Genomic DNA, 12,154 nt, shown 5'->3' with positions numbered 1-12,154 from the left:
TATGAGTGGCACTTTTAACAGTATTATTGCTGCTTGGTTCCTCGTTGTCTTTGAGTGTCAAAGCCAAAGCTTAATTTTATGCTTTTGCATCTTAAACACAGATTTTTGCATTGAACCTCAGTCAGAAGACAACATGTGTGTTTCAGAATTTACTTTGATGTTCATGTGGCTGGGTGCACTTCAGTGCCGTGCACCTCTTTTTCTACTGATATGTTCATCTCGATAAAATTTTGTATGAAGAGAGAGGCTGAGGGGAACCTCAAACACATACCCAAAATGCTTGTTCTTTTCAGAATACCTGCTAAGGAAAGGATGCCTTTTGTGGAAGTCCTGGTGTAGGAGGCAAGAGAAAGGTCCCTTTTGACTTTATAATCTGTGTGTTCTGCTTGTTTCTCATCTACAGGAGTGTCTACAAAAGGAAATTTAAGAACAAGGTATTTGCCAAAATATCAAAAAAGTGAAACTGAGCTAAAGGTGCCTGTAGCTGTTACTTCTGTTTCCATGGATCCTGTTAGAAGCACAGGAGATCTAACAAGGCAGCAAGTAAGTAAAGGCAAATTTTTCTTGCTTTTAAAAGTGCACATAGTAGAAAAATGGCAGAAAATCTTTAGATTGAAAACTTTTAAACAGTTTTAGAGTACTATTATTTTTGCAGTCTCTTACACTTTTTGCCCACTTATGTGGTGGCTTGATGGCAAAAATTACTTTTCCACTGAGATGGCTTGCCCACCTAATGAGAACAAAGGCTGGATGTGCTAATTTATGTAAGTGGTATGTAACTGGGGCTATGTAAAACAGATTATATATATTTCTATGTGTGTGTACAGAGAGAAAGTGAGTGTAGCTTTGAGTAGCCCCTAATCTGTATGTTACTAGCCAAACACAGAAGTTGTTGTTTCAGTCTATTCAGTTTCATTGCTCTAGTCATATCACTTAGAAACAAGACTTGTAAAATTCTTTTCAGAGACCTTTTTGCCGTGGCTGCTCATGTTAGTAGGGTAAAATCACTTTCTGGTTTTGATAGTAAAAGTTACAAATGCATCTGAGTAATAGGAGTAGCTTTGTCAGTCGACATTATCTTTGGCTCTGCTTCAAATTGTCTGGTTTACTCCTGTGACAATAGGTGACACTTTTCCTACAGTTTATTGCATTAGAAAATTCAAAGCAGTAGGCTTTCCTTTGGAAGGTTATTCTGTATTCTGATGGGTCTTGTGATATTCAGAAACCTGTTGAGAGATGCCATTTTTCTAACATGATTTATATAGTGCAGTGACTATGTAAGTCACTTGAGTACTGTTAAGTCTCTTGCCTAATAGTCATCTTGGGCAAGTCTGTAAGTCACTAGGGTTTTGTGTCTTCCCACTTACAGGCAGGATCTAAAACTTTTGGCTGCTTCTGAATCACTGTTGTCTTATCATGCAGTTAAATCTTGTTCTTTGTCTGGGCTAAGATGTCCTCTGTGTCTTCTGCGTGCTGAGTAAATGCCATGTGCCTCACGTGTACGTTCAAAACTCTGATGTGAAGACAGATCACTCAATTCTCATTGCTTTGACAGTGACATTGCCCTTCAAATCCTTCAGCATGACACTCTAATAACTAGTATTCATTTTTAGGGCCCATTCTGAACTTGTCCTTTTCCATTTCTCTTGTTTATCGGTACTTGCTTTTAGGAGGCTGGTATGTACCTTCACTTTGCAAATGATGCTGTTAAGTGACATGCAGAGACATTTCATAAATAGCCCCCATTATGCAGAATCTTTATGTAGAAGCATCTCTTCACAAGTATCTACAAGCCCACTGCCTCATAGATGCCTTCATATGTCACTTTAAAATCTGTTTTGTTGTATTGTGTGTTGTTTGCATTACTTTGCATTGTTTAGAGAGTTTTTACTCCTTTTTCCCTGTGAGAGCTGTTGGGGTAGAAATGGACTTCGTTCTTTTTATACAATGCCTAATACGCCAAATCTTGATTTGAGACTCAAATGTGCTTTTATAATATTGACAATAAAATGGGTTCAAAGCTTTTTCTCTTTTCTGTCTTTTTTTAACTGTCTGTTTTTCTCTTACCTTGCCAAATCCTCATGGAAACTTTGTGCTCTAACTTTGAAGATAAGCTCTGAATTACTTGAAACAAACAGAACAAATACATTTTACTTCTTATGGAAGAGGAAGATTTCATGAAGTTTTTTTGCGAGGAGTTTTCATCACCAACAAAACTAATTTTCTTCAAGTTGTGTATGTGTCTAGGGAGAGCTCATTGCTTTACTTTAACATACTTTACACTGTTGTACTGGTAGGTAGCTCACCATTATGATTTATCAGAATCATCTTTTGAAGAGAATGGATTGAGTTTTGCTCTAATATGAATCTCAGCAGAACTGACTTACCTTTTCTTCATTCAGATAGACTTGAGTACCACAAAGGAGGATGACAGTTTTGGAGAAGACTTCAAAAAGGTCTTGCTAGCTCTGGAGCTTTTCTGGTACTTTTAATACATCAGTGGTTTGCTATACTGGTCTTGACCAAAATTTCCCATCTTCCTACTTCCTGTTTGACAGAAGTTGTCTGCTTCTCTCATGCAGGTTGTCATCTTCCAAGGTGTGGTTTATAAAGTGAGAGAATCCTCCATTTATGTAGTACATTTCATCCAGAAAATACTGAGTTATGAAACTGTTCTACCCTGAGCTGTGTAGAAAGGACAGAAATCTGGAAAAAGGACACTATACAGTTTTGGCCTATATCTCATTTATCATCTTGTTTTGATGGTGGAGCTGTTGCTGTGCATAATTCCACAGCTTCATTTTGACATGTGTTATGGTACAAGCCTGCCTTTAAGAATTTTTTGTGTGCCATCTATCCATACCTGTGGGTGATACAAAGAAGCACAGACTAACTTTTCAGATTTTCCTCTTCATTCCACAAATGTTTGCCTGACAGTATATACGTAGGTTTAGGTAATAGCTTGAGGTACCTTCTGTTAAAATCTCCTTCACTGATGTGATCAAGCTTCTACCTCTTTTTTGAGTGAAAAATGTCCTGTAACTTTTTATTTTTCTTAAAGAAGTTCCATCATCTAGCTGCTAAAAAAAAAAATTAAAAAAAAATTTCAGATGTTTTTAGCATGGGAAATGGAAATCCTTTAACCATATGTTTAGTTGAAGTTAAATTCAGTTAAGTTAAAGACATTCCCTCTTCATTTGTATGACTGTAAATAGCATATGTTTGGGAAGAGAACTGTGAAATCAAATGTCCCCTTGAAAGGCCCTGAAGTCTAATTTGCCTTGTGAAACTCCATTGAGTGTCCCCCCCCCCCTCCCGGAAAATACATTGAGGTTAAAATAACAGTGTAGTGAGGGGTCAGGTGGGTATAACATGAGTCTGTATAAAATCATCACCTCTTTCAAAAGTGACATAATCCTTTAATTGTTTCAAACCACTGTTCAAGAAGCAATTAGCTAAGAATGGAAGGGGGCACTTCCTCTCATGTGTGTAGGTCAGCTGCCATTGCTGCTAATGAGGGGAGAGAAGCCCAGTGTTTGCTTTGTATGCTCAGAGGTTGTTCTGTGCTGTATTGTGTTAACTTGGCCAAACTGTAAGGCATTTGGTAACATTCTTGTATCTCATGTTAAGCACTGTATGTGCTCAGGGAAGTTTGTAATATTTGTAGGTTTGTAAAAGTCTAAACTGAAAATAAATAAGTCAGATTAAGTGGAAATATTTAAACTTAACAAAATCTTGGACAGAATAGCATAGCTCTTATTGCTGCTTTCATCTTGGGATTCTTATTTTGTGCTTATCGCTAGCACTGGAGAACTGAGTCACCGATGACAGAAGTTTTTGATAAATAAAAAATAATTTAGAACTTAGAACTGTTTCCTGCTTGGAAACACCCAAAATAGGTAATGTCAGTAACCTTGATACAAGGGGCTGTTGCAAACACGAACAGCAGTATGCCCTCTGCTGGGCATTGATAACAAATACTGCAGTTCTCAGTGTGATAAAGGAATGTATTAAAAGAACTGAAGTACTGGAGTATGTTCAAGGTTTGTTTTGAGAAGGAGTAGTAAGTGCGAAGGTAGCAAATAAGCGATTAGAAACAAACTATAATGATGTGTGAAAGGGTATGTACTTTTCTGTGTATTAAAAAAATCCTTTGAAATAGGATAACGATATATTGCATACCTTTTTAGCTGTTTTGTATGCTCTGGTCATAAATGCTAAGGTGGAATGTTTTTTTCTTACTCTTTATTTTAGGATCCTAATATAATAAAGTTTGAACTTGGATTTGGATATTGCTGCATTAGATTTCTGAGTCATGAGAACCTACTGCCCTTTATCTAGTATGAATCAATGAACAGTGTATGTCTTAAAACTTTACCCAACATGTTTAGTATTGAGGCTAGCAGCTTGCATTTGAATTACAAGTCTCTTAAAAGAATTCTCCATGATTTGGTAATTTGTTTCACTGAACTGTACTTACATTTTAAAAAATATGTATTTTCTTTCCAGTTGGAATTTGTCTATTTTCAACTTCTAATTATTAGGTCTTGAAATGCTTTTAATATCTTATGCAATATTTGTTCTCCTTTAAAGAGTGCTTTCTAAAATGTTACTTTAAATTTTCAGGTCACTAATGAAGGAGGAATGAAGAGTGCTTCTTTAAAGGATTTGTGTCCTGAGGACAAGAGACGCATTGCAAACTTAATTAAAGAACTTGCCAGGTAAGAATAAGCATCACCTGAAAATGCATTATGTTTAAGGAGAGTCATTCCTCTAATTAAAATCCAGCAATGTAGAACTGCATTATGGAACTGAATATTTGCATAAGGTAATTTTTCTTGCTGGAAGAGGTATGAACAATGAAGCAGCCTGATCGTTTTTTCCTTGCTTCCTGACCCAAAATCCCTAAACTTATTGAAAACAAGAGCCAGAGTTTTGTGACCTGCAGTAGTTCATCCGTAGTTCATCTTAGTCACAGGGCTAGGGTTTTGTTTGCTGCTTGTATCATGTGCTTTAAATAAATACGTTGTCTGTTGGAAATGACAAACTTTGATATGACACTTTGTAGTGCTTATTTGTCAGGGGTAAAGCTTTTATATGGAATGCCACGTTAAAGGTGGATTGATGATCTTGTGGCTGAAACATGTTAATCAGTATTTGCCCGTGTTTGCACATGTAGAGCAATAAAGAGTCCAGTGTAATTTTAACTTATCTAGCCAAAGTTTCTTTTGCTTTGATTAATTTCCTCGAGTTCTCCCTATTCTTTGAAAGGAGAGGCAGAAATAGTGCAAGTTTCTCACCTTTAGCAAAAGGTTTTTTCTAAGTTTCATTCCAATGCTAGTTGAATTCATGAAGATAAATGATGTGAAAAATAGGTTGAATTTGAGTGAGGAGATTTTTCTCCCCCTCTGCGTCCCTAACTTCAGAATTTCTGGAAATCTGCTTCTTACACAGTGGCTGTAAAATTGAGAAGGAGCACATGAGACTTTGGCAGGCTTTCGCACATCAGACGTGAAAGTGTCGTGAGATGATCTCAGGTCCTTTGGGCTAAAAGTTAGTGTCCATACTAAGAATTTATAAAGGCAAAGTTTTTCTAGAACAAAATGCAAGTTCTTAGGTATTAATGAAATGCTTTTTGCCATAGATTTCATATGTCTGTGCAATAATTGGCAAGCATTACTGTCCTTTTTCTTCTTATATAGGAAAATTTGGGCAGAGAAATTAAGTTACTTGCTCAAGGTCATGCAATAAGTCTCTGGTGCAGCTAGGACTATTTTCTCTCTGATTATCCTCATCCAGTGAACCATTTTGCCTGCTAATAATTTGTACCAATATAGGATTTCTTGCTATACAGTATTTCAGTAATTTCTGAAGTTCTTCATGCTTGCAACTCTATTTTATCCTGCCTCATGTGTTAGAAAATGTCTAGTTAAGGCTGTCATAAAGAGTAGATTGCTGGGAAGCATGGTTACAAATTGTCAGATGTTGGAGCTATTCGGACACTGTTGCCACTGTTGATATATAGAGGTATATTCTAATATTAAAAAAAGCCTTTTATTACATTGTTCCTCATAATACACTGCTCCCTAGCGAATAGTAGTACACTAACTCATTTGAACATGGGATTCTTCTTAAATCTCAGATGCTGTGATTTTTCCCTGAGGACAGTTTGATATTTCTGCCTGACATTTCTTCGAAGAAAAATAGAAGGTGCAGCAACATTAATTTTGAAAAGTAAAATTAATGGAACACTATTATTTTATACTTAGTTCTCTTTTATTTTTAAACCTAATCATATTTTTATTGGATGTAATTAAAAGTCCTTTGCAGAGTAATAGGGAAGTTGAACTTTAATTCCGCTCACCTCGTCACTTTTTTAAAACTCTCCATAATTTTCATCCCTAGTTGTGCAATGATGGAGGGTTTTTACATGCAGTAGAACATTCTTTGCTATTTCAGAGAAGAAAATGAACCAGCAGAATGCTGAAAGTTTTCCAGGAAGACTGTCCTGCAGTAAATAATTGGAATAATAAAGATCTCACTTGACTAGAGCTATACTTCATTGTTCTTTATTTTGCTACTATTTATGAATGAAAATGATGGTAGTTGGGACTAATTCTTGCATGTTTATTGTGGGATGGCGGACAGAAATAGATGGGTCAATAACCATCTCCATGAAGACAGTTTTAAAGTGGTAAAATTCTGTCTGCATGGAAACCAGTAGCAAAATATGATTAACTGCTGGGGCTTGAATTTCAACCAAGTCTTGCTTGAGCAGTTCAGGATATTGGTCTTTCCCCTGACTTTTGCGACTGCTGAAGGAGAGCTAACGTACTTTTCTTTCTCTTCCTATTCTTAATTCTCTTCCTCCAACTCTCATTCTCAATGCACTTTTGAACATTGGGAAGGTGTGTGCCTATGCATTAGCTAATATGCTGCAGGGAGAGGCTTTATCTTGTGATAAAGTGAGTAAATTCTAACGCTGGCTACGTTATTTTCCTTTCCTTTGAGAAAATCGGTTACTGGGCTGTAATGCTCTGCTGCTGGGGATTCCAGTGGCTGACATCATGTTAGTTGTTAGGGACTTTATGAAATTGAATTTTGAGACAGGGTCGAAAGAAAGGACTCAGCTGTATCCTTTCTAATCCTCCTTCCTAGGCTAAATAATCTTAGTTTTTGCTCTTTGCTGCCACCTGTAAATTTAACCATTATTTTGCCTTTCTTTGAACATAGCCTGTCTATCTTCCCTCTTCAGGTAAAAAGAGAGAGGCAAACTGGATCCAAAGTTTAAAAGACAAATGCTGTAAATTTGAAATTTTTTTTATGTCAGCAGGTTCTTTTCAAATTGTTTTTGTAGGGGAGTTTCTGAGTAGAATGAGTCATGTCTATGAATGCCGAAGTGCTTTGTGAGTAAATGGGAAATTCTTAAGTGTGATCAGCCATTATTTTCAAAAACAACCAGCATGGCACATTCGTGTTTTCAGCAAGTTGCTCCTGGCATGGTGGTGAAAGTCGCAGGCACAGTAAGAGTGAATTTTAGCTCTCCCTACAAGCAGAGTCCTTTTAAGAGGCAAAAAAGACTTTGAGTTTTCGTTACTGCAGGCTACTCCTGAAGCAGTCATCAGCTTATGTAACGAAATGAGCAGTGACATGGTGAAGACACTAAAAGATTCCTACCCTTGTACTCTGTGCCAATGTCAGGACACATTAGCCTCTTCCAAAAGGGAGCAGTGCAAGGTCCCCTGGGACCTAGCCAATTGACTGTTGAGCGTTAAGGATTTGCTAGACACCATACTAAGAATGGTTACAAAGTATTCTGGAGTGAAATATTTTAAGTGATATGTAGATTTTGAAAGCGCTCTCTGTCTTGCATTTGGCTGAATGGAGAGGGTCATAGCTTTCTTTGCAGAGAGCGAGTGTGTGCTTGCAAGCATTCACCTTACTCCTAACTGATATATAGCCATAGTACTGTGACTTTCTGGCTCCTACTATGAAATGTACATCATAAATACTTCTTCCCTGCCTGCACAGTTCATATATGCATGTACAGCTCACATATGCCATTTGCTTTTGAATGAACAGAGGCATTGACTAAGTGACATAGAATGGTTCATGAAAGTTTAATTTTTGCTTTTAGTGGTGAGAATTGCTATTTAACTACTTTTTATTCTTTCTTTCTTCAGATAAGATAACAGGGAGCCAGCTTTCTCCATGTTTGTCTTTGCAAACAAATCTTCAAAAGCAATTTAGGTAGAAAGGTATCATAATGCCCTTATCCACCCAAGGGAGGGAGTGATTGCTTTTTTCAAATGAGATACAAGATGGTTTTTGCTATCACATCAGTGTCTTTCTGGCAAAGACTACTGGCATGCCCAGAATGACTTGTACCCATGTTGCGGATGGAGTCAGAGCGCACTTCAGTCATAAGAGGGAAGCAATAGTATACTTTATTGATATAGCACAGGGTGTTAACAATGCGACAGTGGTTTAACAAGATTCGATGGCAAGGTACATGCGATTATTTACTGCATAGAGGATAGGGTCAACCAAAACTGTCAGGGAGACCCTCCCATTGAGTCATGAGGTTCAGAAAGGATCCCTTTGCTTTCTAAACTCCTTCTCAGAGAGGAGTCTAGGTGCAGCTAGATCCAGTCCTAGTCCCAGACTTGGTCAACGGTTTATGTCTAAAGGATTATATATGTGCAGTCAATCCTTTATATCACTTAGCTAAGACTTCAAAGTTTAGCATGCTATTAGTCACTTACCGAGGATCTGTTGTGGCAAGGAATCTCTCAGCCTTGAGGAGTAACCGAGGATCTGTTGTGGCAAGGAATCTCTCAGCCTTGAGGAGTAACCTTGAGAGGTGGTCCCTACTTAAGAAGAGGTCCTGCTGTGCAGGAGAGCTCAAAGGGCTCTTGAGCTGCTCGCTATTTATGGGGGTAAGATGATTGACTCGAGTCATATTTGCATACCGACCAGAGATTTTGGTTAGCCCTTGGCTATTGTGGTGTTATCTATCTCCGGAATCCACTTTGAGTGATGCAGCCATTGTGACCCGATGCATCCATTATGACCATCACTGGTTATCACCTGAGCAGGCTTACTGGAGATAAAGGTCAGGGGAAGCACACCGTCACAACCCAGCAGCTAGTAAAACAGACCTGAGACAGCCCTTTGCTCCTTACTGAGAAAATGCTTCTTCCTTCCCAAGACCTTGGATTCCTAAGGCCTTTGTAGGGTGCTGGCAGTCTGGGATGCTAGTCTTTTGTAGTGGCATTGCTTTATGTGGGACTTTTTATCCTGATATGAAGATGCAATTGACCAACTAAAATTGAAATTTTTCCAACAAAAGGTGAAAATGGGAATCAGAAGGTTAATTTGGTTACAGAACTGAAAACCATTACAAAGGAGGACAGTAAAACTATTGTAGCGTATATCTGCTGTTTAAGTGTTTTTCTTCCAGCACTTAAGATCTTTGAAGGACAACTTGCCTGTGGAAGCCCATATTACAAATCTTGGGTTGCCTCCTCTCCTGGATTACACTACCTCATATTTAACTAAATTGTTACCTGGCTTTAACTTCAATGTCAAGATCTTTTCTTTTCTTTTTTTTTTTTTTGTGCTACTTTAGGAGACAATATTGTGCTGCAGTTCTCTTAATTGGTCAGGCAGTGAGACTGCAAATGAGATATCCCTAAGCTTGTCTGGAAATTACTTCTTGTTGATAGGTAAAGCATGCCTAGGATTATTGTATCACCAATCACTCTTACCTTTGTGCTTAAAAAGTAATTTGTAGCTATAAATTCATGCTGTGAGATCTAGTTCTGTATTATTTTGCAAGTAGCATATCATAAAATTTATCCATTGTGCAGCAATTTCAATTATGTTTTGGGATCGTTGGGGGTTATTGTTAATTTTTTTAATTTATACAAACTGCCTATGATACTTGAGTAAAATGTATCAGATTTGTGAACAGTGTCCTTAGACAAAAAATGCTGCCATTCTGTCTTCCTGCAGTGCTGGTATTAAAAGTCACTTTGTTGCTCAGCTCTGCCAGAGGCATGTTGTGATCAAGTCTGGCATGAAAACGTCGTCTTTCATCTTTTTGGAGCGCACCTTTCACTTGGAATTCCTGATTTCATTCCATGGATCCTGTGTGTGCTTGGCTCTGCATGATGCCCTTAGCTTGCTTCTTGCTCCTCCTGTGGTCTTGCCTGTTCCAGATGCCATTCTTTGCTTGGAATGTAAAACCTGTGTTAGTCACAGGTTTTGGAGAATAGTCACCAAAATATTTTCATCTTTGCTAGCTAGTTGGCAGACTAATATCAGGTGAGTGTTCCCTAAAAGATAAATGTTCCCAACCAGTATAGGACTGATCAGTGAAGTTTACAGTGTCTGTGTGTCTGCTTTTTATTTTGTCTTCTGTCTTAACTTGCTCAGCCACAGTTCTTAATGCATTCAGATTTATCTTGGTAAGAGCTCATTTTTTTTCTAACATTTTTAAAAAATAGAAAACACTTTTTAATTTGCCTTTTCAGCTCTTTTCTTTTGTAAAGATTGTAAGTGCCTTCAGTCAGGAAGAGTTCTTTTGAGTTTTGTCCCTAGTGTAGTGTTGATGTGAGTATTATCATGCCTCTTTCTTGTTCACGCCAGTTTTTCATTAGACAAATAAAACTTGAAGTGCTGTTGATCTGTGCAGTGCTTCAAAAATTCCACCTGGAGAGCTTCAATCCTGCTTACTCAGTGGAATCAGTCAGTGTCATCAGCAAACTTGTTGATCAATTCCTTCTTCAGATAAGACAGTCAGAACTACTAGTATCAGCAGTGGACTTGAGAGCACGCCATAATAATTGGAAATGGTGAATTAGAAATTAATTTGAACCCTAAGGCTGATCTCCTAGGAGGGCTTTTTGTCAATATATCTGCATTATGAATTTTTCTTTTCCTGTAGAGGCTCCTGTAAAATAAAATTAAAGTCTTTATTTAAATGCGTCTAGAATTACATAAGCTTTGAAGTGTTGAATTTAAAACAAATCTTGAACAAAGATGGTATGTATCCTATGACACAAGATAGGTGAATGTAAATTGCATGCAAGGAAATGTTGCAGGCACTGAACAGCAGGAATAATTCTACTGATTTGTCATCTTCGCTCTCAGCTGTCAGTCCTCTATTTGTTCCTGGAAACAACAACAATAACGGAGCTGGACACCAGTGTGTTGCCCAATGGAGCAGTTGTGCCCTTTGTAGTTGCGGTGCCTTCATTCTTTCACTGCTATTTTCTGACCACAAGTGGATGAAAAGTGTGTGAAAATCCTTTTGAGGAGCATTGTGAGCCTTGTAATGTTTCTGTTTGGCATCAGTGAAGTCCTTCCTAGTTCTGCTAAAAATCATCTGTTCTTTACTGCCAGAAGGCAAAGAAATAAGTATATTAAAAAATCTCACTGAGCTACATATAGGATGTGACATAAACCCAACATAATCTGATGACATTCTTGTATTCCTTTTCTCTAACTTCCTTTTGCCACCTCCTGTGAGTAACTGTCTTCTATATCTTGCCTGCCCTTTATGGGCTGTCTCCTGCTTTGTGATGCATAAACACATACTGCCACGTTTCTTCTAAGATCACTTACCGTTCTCAGTCATTTACTGCATAAGATATGTGGCACAATATATTCATGTGTCTGGGAGTATGACAGCTTGCTGTGATCTCTGTTAAATACAAACACAGCATGCGAATGTGATACAGACTGATACAAGCAGCAAATCACAGAATCTGGAGATGGGTAAAACCAGCTAGGTTTAGTCTAATTTCTCTAGTGCTCTGGTCTTTCTTACCTTATCTTATTTTCTTATACTGTTGTTTGATTTTAATATTCTTAGGTGCCAGCATGGCCCAGTGTTTCAGTTGTCCTGAACCTTTTTCTAATGCAGCATCACTCCTGCAGTTAGTAAGCAAGCTTCCTTGCTTATATAGTGCCCTGGAGGTGATACTTGTCCTCTCTTTCCCTTCTGATCTTTTTTTGTTTCCCTGTTCTTGTTTCCTTCCTGTCTTTCGTCTACATGGTAATTGCTGTCTTCATTGTCTTTTTCTAATTGATGGTTTTTATTCTCTGTTCTCTAATTTTATTTTTTTTTTACCCTAAGAAACAGGAA

The 12,154-nt window shown here is 37.8% G+C and overlaps 1 protein-coding gene across 5 annotated transcripts in view; it reads left to right on the top strand.

Moving 5' to 3' along the window:
* KIAA1328 (KIAA1328 ortholog) overlaps window positions 1-12,154 on the top strand; it is a 219,943-nt gene that overhangs the window by 5,265 nt on the left and 202,524 nt on the right. For 4 of the 5 annotated variants that reach the window (XM_072858913.1, XM_072858914.1, XM_072858911.1 and 1 more), the window contains 2 exons: window positions 404-543; window positions 4,627-4,721. In XM_072858913.1, the coding sequence (XP_072715014.1) occupies window positions 404-543; window positions 4,627-4,721 (235 nt within the window). Of the gene's footprint in view, window positions 1-403; window positions 544-2,411; window positions 2,457-4,626; window positions 4,722-12,154 lie in introns of those variants that run through there. The other variant, XM_072858916.1, reaches the window with a different exon arrangement.

This window comes from Ciconia boyciana, chromosome 4 (assembly GCF_034638445.1).
Source record: "Ciconia boyciana chromosome 4, ASM3463844v1, whole genome shotgun sequence".
In the NCBI taxonomy this organism is placed as follows: Eukaryota; Metazoa; Chordata; class Aves; order Ciconiiformes; family Ciconiidae; genus Ciconia; species Ciconia boyciana.
Note: the sequence above shows the minus strand (reverse complement) of the source record. Positions and strands in the feature narration are given on the sequence as shown.